Below are 8602 nucleotides of genomic sequence, written 5' to 3'. Positions count from 1 at the left end.
CATTTTACAGAGGAGAAGAACGAAGGCTCAGAGAGGTAAACTAGCCCAAGGAAACACAGCTCGTGAGTGGCAGGACCAGACTTGAAATCCCAGAAGTCTGGCTCCAGAGACCTTGTGTTTAACTTGCCTCAGTACAACAGACTTTAGGACAGCGATCTCCATGAGCAGCGTGGAACCATGGCAAGTGTTGATGGTAATCAGTTGTCCTCTCCCTTCCCTGACAAATTGGCTGAAATAAAATTTTTAGTTTATTCAGTTTCCCAAAAGTGTCGAATTTGACAGGAAAAACAAGGTCAGATCTCACTGGATTCAAATGAAAATCTTGGCTGAACTGATTTGCGTAGGTGATGAATCCATTACAAATTTTTTATGGTCCTAGTGCTAACTGGTTCTCTTTGCCTTTCCAGGCATTTGTCTCATGATTTCACCAAAAAAACGTCAACTTTTGGGCAGAGCTTATTAAACAACATGCTGGTTTAGGAGCAGAACTGATCAAAACAAAAAGTGATGAGTAACAATTACATATATATTGTATTTTTCCCGTATGAAACTGAACAAAGTTTTGGATACAAGGTGGGCCTAAGAAATATATCTAGGTTTCAGGCAACATTTCTAATTGCATTAAAATAATTTCCAGGCAGGCCAATACGTGTTGGATCTCAGAATTTTAACAGTTTTTAAGCAGCTCATGCTAAGAATACAAATGTTATACTGAATATACATGACGCAGGAAAAAGCTTGATTTTACTCCTTAAAAAACAGAATTAAATTTATAGACCCTTTAGGGTAAAAATAATCTGTATATTGATTGACAAGGTCTCTGGATTAAGACTTTCTCTTACTTTGAGTCACTTCTTCCATATCGCTCATAATTGGTGATTACCAAACAGCGTAGACATTTATTATTGAAATCATCTGCATCCATTCTTCAAGTAACTCCACCCTATTTTTTATTTTGGAACTACCCACTCCTTGCTTGGTCTTTGTGGTTTGAGGAGAGCTGACTCTATTCTCAGCTCTAGGGGTAGACAATTCACCCTGACCCGGCCAAAGGGAGTGCCACCATGTGTTTGGGTACAGAGATGAGAAAAGTCTACCAGAAATGATCTGGTATCATTTGCTGGTGTCACCAGGGGAGAGAAACACTCTTTAACAGCTATAAAAATATAAGCCTTAGGCTTCCAGTGAAGAAAAGGCTGCCTGAAAATGAAATCAACTTAGAGAAAAATAGAGCTGAGAGGCAGAGATAGAGATTGGAACCTGAAGACAGGGCTGCTTTATGAGCATGCAACCTGTGTAGTTTCACACGGCCCTGCACCTTGGAGGACCCACACTTGGTTTAATACTACGCTGTCATCATCTGAAAATTCTTAATAATTTTTGAACAAGAGACCCCACATTTTCATTTTGCACCAGGGCCCACTAATTATAATCCATCCTGCTGAAAGGCTTTGGTAAGACCTCTGGATCCAGCCATATGTCAAATTAGACCTATCCTGAGACCTTTCAGTTGTGTAAGCCAAAAGATTCTCTTTCTTTAAGCTACTTTGGGTTGAGATTACTCTGCATGAAAACTAATTCTAATCTCATAGTGTAACAACTTAGATGGTTATCTTTCCAACCTCTCACCCAATTCTGGAACAAATTCTTCAACCAGCTCATAGATGATTATCCATCCTTTTTCTAAAAACCTTCCATTGTGGAAAACTCACTACTTTATATGGTAGACCATTTTGAAACAACTATATTGTTTTTTAAATTACTTCTTCTATAAATTTTTACCTATAAGTTCTATCTCTAATCTTTAGAACTATTCAGATAAATCACATCACTTGCCACATGACAGACCTTCAAATACTTGAAGACAGCTATATTCACATCCCGCAACAATTCTTTATTATTGAGTTAGATCCCAGTTCCTTCCATTCCCCTTTTATTCAGTTTCCAGTTTATGAACATCCCATGCAGTATCTAGTTCATTAATATCCAGATTGAATGCAAACCCCCAATGTGAACTACAATTAAATTCTTCCTTCCTTGACTTTGGATGGAACATGTCTATTAAAACAGACTAAAATGGCATTAACTTAAGCAACTAACTCAAGCCAAGCTACTAGCCAACTAAAGACTTAGAGGACATTGTCAGGTGAATAGTCATTAGGCCAAGCCACCTCATTTTTGAACTTGAATAACTGACCATTTTAGGAGATTGGCAGACTACAGCCAGTGAACAAAATCGAGCCCACCACCTTTTTCTTTTTTTGTAAATAAAGTTTTATTGGAATGCAGTCACATCCATTTTTTTACATAGTCTATGGCTGTTTTCACACTACAGTGAAAGAGTTGAGTAGTTACAACAGAAACTGTACGGCCTGCAAAGCCAAAAATATTTACTATCTGGATCTTAACAGAAAAAGTTTATCAACCCCTGGTTTAAGCCAACCATATAAACATTTACATTTTTCTTTGTTAGATTTTATTTTGTTAGTTGGGTCCTTCATTCCAGCTTGGTGCTATCTCCTTTAATTCTATCAATATGTTAAGTACATCTAACTTACAGACAAATGGTCTCTCAAACATAATCGTATTCCCTATCCCCAGTCTCCTTCTAAAATTTGTTTTAATTGATCTGTGATGCATTGTGATGAGTATTTTAGATCACAGAGGAAATTACCCTTTACTATTAATTCACTCCTCAACATGAGGATCTAAAACTGGCATTACCAGTTTTATTCTTAATTGAACAGGAAAAGTGAAAGCAGTGTTATCTGATAGAACTTTCCACATTTATTGAAATGTTTGACATTTGCACTGTCCACGATGGCAGCCACTGGTCATGAGTAGCTATTAAACACTTGAAATATGACTAGTTCAGTTGAGGAACTGCATTTTTAATTTTATGTACGTCAATACATTTTAAATTAAACATAAATATGTACACATGGCTAGTGGCTACTGTATTGGTCGGTACAGCATTATAGGGTTAAGAACACTAAGAAACAGTAAACTCTTCATGCTCTGTAAGCAATATTATCTTGTTCAAGGCTCTGCTACAATTGCCTCAAGAGAATTCCCTCATTTCTCTCATATCCAATACCAACAGATTACTGGCAGGCTGAAGTCCATCTTGTCCATGACAGTTCATGGCAAATGCGGGCTTTGAACCCAGTTCATGTCTAAAAGAATTCTGGGAAAGAAACAAACATATCACTTTTGAAAAAGGCTAGGTAAGCAAGACAGCATACAAACTAGAACACAACAGAGGCTATTTGGAAATTCATTAAGTTTTAATTTTACTACAAATTTCTATATTGAACATCATAAATCCCTGTGTGGGGCACTGAAATTTGTGGTTAGAACCAGGGATGAAAGCTGACTTGTTGACCTAGTTTCTATGGAATCATTTTTAGGAAGTAAGGTTGGATTCTTCACTCCTTAGTGTTGTCAGTCTTATTTGTCCATGAAGCTGAGTGCCCAACATTTGGGGGGCATCTCTTTCTTGCATGATTAATTGCCATTCTTCCATGTAGATCATACGGAAAATATCCCTTATTTACCATATACTGATGTGCAGCCTGGATTTTCAGGCCACTCTAATCTATGCATTGATAACTTCCAAATCTCCATCATCCAAATTGCTCTCTAGAGATTCAGATGTATCTATGCAACTGTGGTAGATAACAAAATATGGCCATGAATTCTTCCCATTTTGTGTGCAAAGACACTTTCCAAGGTGCTTTTGTTGCTCCTTGCATTAAGAGGGTGAGTCTATTTCCACATCCCTCAGACTTGGGCTGATCACATGAATTCTTTGGTCAAAAGAACGTGGCTGAAATGACACTATATATCTTCCAAAGTTGGGCATTAAGCTCCACCACCTCAGCATGCTGCCCAGAGGACCCATGTAAGGAAGGAAGTGAATCTATAGTCCTGGAGGATCAAAGACCGTGTGGAGAAGAACCAGCAGCTGGGAGCCACTGCCATATAAGCTTGTAAACTTCTCTTGGACCTAACAGCCTAGCCGCATCCTGAATGAATGCAGTCAGATGAGTGAACTCAAGCAAAACCAAACCTAGAACTGTCCGGAGAACCCACTGCATTGTGAGACATAATGAATTGTTGGTATTCTAAGCCATTAAGTTTTAGGGTGGTTTGTTATGCAACAACAGATAATGGAAATGCCAACTATCTTCAAGATATATCCACTTGCACGTCTCAGAGGCATGTCAAATTTTATTCCACAATTAAAATGCATCTCCATCCCCTTCAGGATTCCACAAGCTGTCCTTGAGCTCCACCCCCAATCCCCAGCCTGCATGAGGTGCCCTTGCAAATGCTTCTCCGCCTAGCACACAGTATTACAAACTCCTACACCTTTTCCCAGCTCTCAGAGCATACACCATACTTATACCCTGTATCCACAACTCCTAGAATACTAGTTGGCACAGAGTAGGTGATTAATAACTATTTGTTAAATACCAAATGAATGAACCATGCATCTAGAGACCTCAGCTATCTAGAACCACAGAAACACAAAAGTAATGGGGGCGAGGGATAACAAAGCAAGAGCCACCCAACCAGCAACTCAAGACTTCATGCAAAACCTACTGTGTCTTATTTTATATATGAAGGTACTTCAAAAAGTTCACGGAAAGATTCATATTATCTTTCAATTCTATTTTTCCACATATTTTTTGAAGTACCCCCGTACACTTATAACTAACTTAGTGATCCTATCATGCAGACTAGAATAGAAATGACCTCAATGCTGGAGAAGAACACCTAAATTAATTTTTTTTTAAAAAATCACTCACAGTAGGCATCTTAATCCATTCAGGCTGCTATAACAAAATACCTTATACTGGTTAATTTATAAACAACAGAAATTTCTCACAATACTGGAGGATGGGAAGTCCAAGATCAAGGCACCAGCAGATTTGGTGTCTGGTGAGGGCTTGCTCTCTGCTTTAAAGATGACATCTTGCTGCATTCTCACATGGTGAAAGGGCACACAAGTTCTCACAGGCTCTGCCATCATGACCTCATCACTTCCCAAAGGCCCCAGCTCACAACAGACTCACACCATCACACTGGGCGTTTAAGTTTTGACATACAAATTTTGAGAGGACACAAACATCCAGACTGTAGCAGTAGGCAAACCAAGAGGTAACAGAAGTGACAACACAGAAACAGAAAGCAGATAAATGAAATGAACTTCAAAAAAAAGACAGGAGAGCCAAAAAATAAAAATTTTCGGTGTCTCTTCTTGCCTAAGCCACCCTAAACTTCTCAAGAGCCAGTAGAACATAAGTAGTATGAGGGTCAGGATTTTCTCCTTTGTTCACTGGTATACCTGGCCCATTGTCAGCACTCAGTAAGCTCAGTAAATGTTGTTCGAATGAACAACCTTTAAGGCAATCACCACAGATAGCACTGATCAGATTTATGTCTAAATTGAAAATGAACCTGAGTTATCAGAAAAAGTTTAAAATAGGTTCATTACACCAAATTTTAAAACATGGAGCAGGGGTAACACCTTGGAAAAAATTCTACTAAAATTACTTTTCAAAGTTTGGACACATATAAGCAGCAAACTTTATTCATCTGAAAAATTTATGAATATAACTGCCAGATAAGTGAGTTAGAACATGTCTATTTTTTTCCTTGAATGCTGAGAGCTAGAACTGTCTCTTGCATTTTTCTATATTTTCACTCTGCCTAGCACACCAGGTATAAACAATAAAACTATAATAATTTTTTTAAAAAAATTATGGAAAATTTCAAACATACCTAAAGGTAGAGAGAATAATTTAATAAATCTCCAATGTGACCACTGCCCTGATTCAGTGATCATCCACTCTTGGTCAACCTTGTTTCATAAAAACCACATCAACTTTCCCTTGCCCATATTTTAGAATGAGTAATTGGTTTAAAATCTATCTAATCACTAACACCTATAATCCAGCAGGTAAAGTTTTCCGATTTATTTCTATTTAATGGACACTAATTAATAGCATCTTTTCATGAAGTGATGATCTCATCTAAGTATATGAAAAATAACCCACTCATAATGGCTTTTTATTTTTATTCATCAGATAACCAAATGTCACACTAGAATAAACGATTCATTTTTATTTTAATTAATTTTATATTTGTCGCTCTTATTAAGCCATTTTTCTTCCCAAGGATCTGAGAAAGTGCATTTACCAGACATGACTATGCAAACCACGTAAGAGAAAAATCACCTAATAGTTAACCTTTTTCATTAATACTAGATTTTTTTTCAAAATGCCACATTTCTTTATATTTTCTTTGCCTTTTAGCTAAACTATATATTCCAATCGTAGTTTATTCTAATGTTCAGAATACAAAACACTGCTATTTTGCTTAAAGTTTAAACAACACATTAATCAAATGTCTAGAATATTTGAAATCAATTTTAAAACATACATAACATTAACCACTGTCTTGAAATAAACTTGTAACGAAGAGAAAAATTATCTCAAACATATTTTATTATCTAAACAGTTGATTGAGGCCCACGCTTCTGCACATGCGCAGACCTCTGACTTCTGGTCCTTTCCGTGCTTCAACGGAAGTGCGGCTCAGTTGCCAGTGCGACAGCGGAAGCGGGGCTTGTGAGCTTCCTGTTTGAGAGCGAGTAAGTGTGGCTCGCGCCTCTTTGTCTTCAGCTTTTCGAGGAAGCCTTCTGTTGGACTTTCTCTCCGTTCTGAGGGAGGCATTGGTGGCAAAGCGTCCTTTTTCAAGAAAAGCTAGTTGAGATGTCCAACTACGTGAAGGATAAGTGTCCAAGCTCTTCGCAGAGCAATCCTCTTTCGATGTCGCGGTCAGGCCAGCCTTCGTTGCAGTTCGGGAGCAGCTCCAATTCCAGAAGCTCCCGGTCCAATCCCCGCCTCTGGAGGCGGTCATGGTCCAGCAGTCGGAACCGGCCCCAGAGAAGGAGCAGATCAAGGTCTCGTTCCAGAAGGCACCATGAGCGGAAGTACAGGGGCTTCTTGCCATCTAACCGGTCGCGATCTCACAGCCGCCGGCACCGAGAGTGGCGCTGTGAGCTGTCCAGGCGGTATTACCGGTCTCCGCCCTACAGAGCCCGATCGCGACCCCGATCCCGTACCAGGTTGCACTCTCCGGGAGGGTCGTATCACAGAAGGGCCTCCGCGATCACACGGGAGCGACGCCACTACTGCTTTGGTCGCAAGGTGTACCCGGAGGAACACCGCAGGCGGAGGAAGAGATCCAGGACCAGGTCTCGGAGCAGAACCCCTTTTCGCTTAAGTGAAAAAGATCGAAAGGAGCTGTTAGAAATAGCAAAAGCCAATGCAGCGAAAGCTTTAGGAACAACCGATATTGACTTGCCAGCTGGTCTCGGTGATGTTCCTGCAGCCAAAGAAACAAGCCGTAGAACAGCTGTACCAAATAATGTTGCAAAGGTCAAGCTGTGGGAAAAGCTAACAGAAGATGGGACTAAAACTTGCAGTGAGAAATCTTCCCCGAAAAGAAGCATAGCTTTTAGCTCTAAAGATTCTGTAGCAACGCCAATACAGAAATCAGCTAAAGCTGTTGCGGAAGAGACATCTTCAGGATCTCCAAAAACAGATCAGGAAAAGCGTCCACGTGGACTGTGGATACCTGTCTAAAAGAAGAAAACTAATAGCTAAGGTTGTCTGAAACTGCACTGTATTGCAAGTTTGTGTTTCTAGCATTATTCTCATTCCTTTTAGCCATTTAGTGATAATTGTTCCAGTTAAAAAAATGAACAGAAAAAGATCTAAATACTTAATATTCAGATATTAACATTTTGGATTTTGCTTGCAGATGACATAGCACAAATGGACCAAAGATAACGTACAGGTGGGAGTCTTGTCTATATATTCATAAATGTTGTATAGTGTTAGTTGATTATATAGAAGTGAAATTTCTAAGACAAACTCAGTAGTCGAACTGTTTGTGTTTTCTATATTTTCTTGTTTATTAAAAATAAAAATTTGTTATTGAACATATACTAGATTTGATTTTAATTATATAGATTTTTAACATCACATTTAGTCTTACATTTACATTAATATTTTTTGAAAATAAAGTTTGGTGAAATACAGCCCCCATAAAATTGTTTTTTTGGTGGCTGGACTGTACAGTGATCTGGACCCTTGACCTTTGTTTTATAACACCACCCATAAAATTCTTGCATGATTTTTTTTTTTTTAAAATCAGTGACTTCCCTACATAACATACTTTGTCATTGCCAAAGTAGAGAGGGGATTAAATCAAGAGTAGGAAGTATTTTGTCCATGGCTGGGTGAGAGGAATTATATTTACTACCACATTTATTTCACCTTTATTCCACATTGGAATCACCTGGGGCGTTTCTAAAGCATCCCAATGTCCAAGTCACAACATGGACCAATTAATATGGATCTCTGAGGCTGGAACCAATATGAGCTGAAGCTGGCTTGGCTCCTACCAGCTTACAAGAGTTGACAGTCCATGTGTCTTCCCAGCTCTGCATTCAGGGACATCAATATTAGTGGTTTAAAATTGGCAATGGCAGAGTATTTGCACCACAGAAATGGGTAAATACTCT

At 38.8% G+C, this 8602-nt stretch overlaps 1 protein-coding gene across 1 annotated transcript; it reads left to right on the top strand.

The window, feature by feature from the left end:
• Nucleotides 1–6782: 6782 nt before the first annotated feature.
• On the top strand, nucleotides 6783–7658 carry LOC134367782 (arginine/serine-rich protein 1-like). Its single transcript, XM_063084486.1, has one exon. It carries the CDS (start codon nucleotides 6783–6785, stop codon nucleotides 7656–7658), a length of 876 nt encoding a protein of 291 aa, XP_062940556.1.
• Nucleotides 7659–8602: the final 944 nt, after the last annotated feature.

The sequence above is a fragment of the Cynocephalus volans genome, chromosome X (assembly GCF_027409185.1).
Source record: "Cynocephalus volans isolate mCynVol1 chromosome X, mCynVol1.pri, whole genome shotgun sequence".
NCBI lineage: Eukaryota > Metazoa > Chordata > Mammalia > Dermoptera > Cynocephalidae > Cynocephalus > Cynocephalus volans.
The sequence above is the reverse complement of the archived record's forward strand: the minus strand, read 5'-3'. Positions and strand labels throughout refer to the sequence as shown.

Bases quoted from the DNA above. Each gene is read 5' to 3' on its own strand.
- LOC134367782 (XM_063084486.1), top strand. From the start codon at position 6,783: ATGTCCAACTACGTGAAGGATAAGTGTCCAAGCTCTTCGCAGAGCAAT.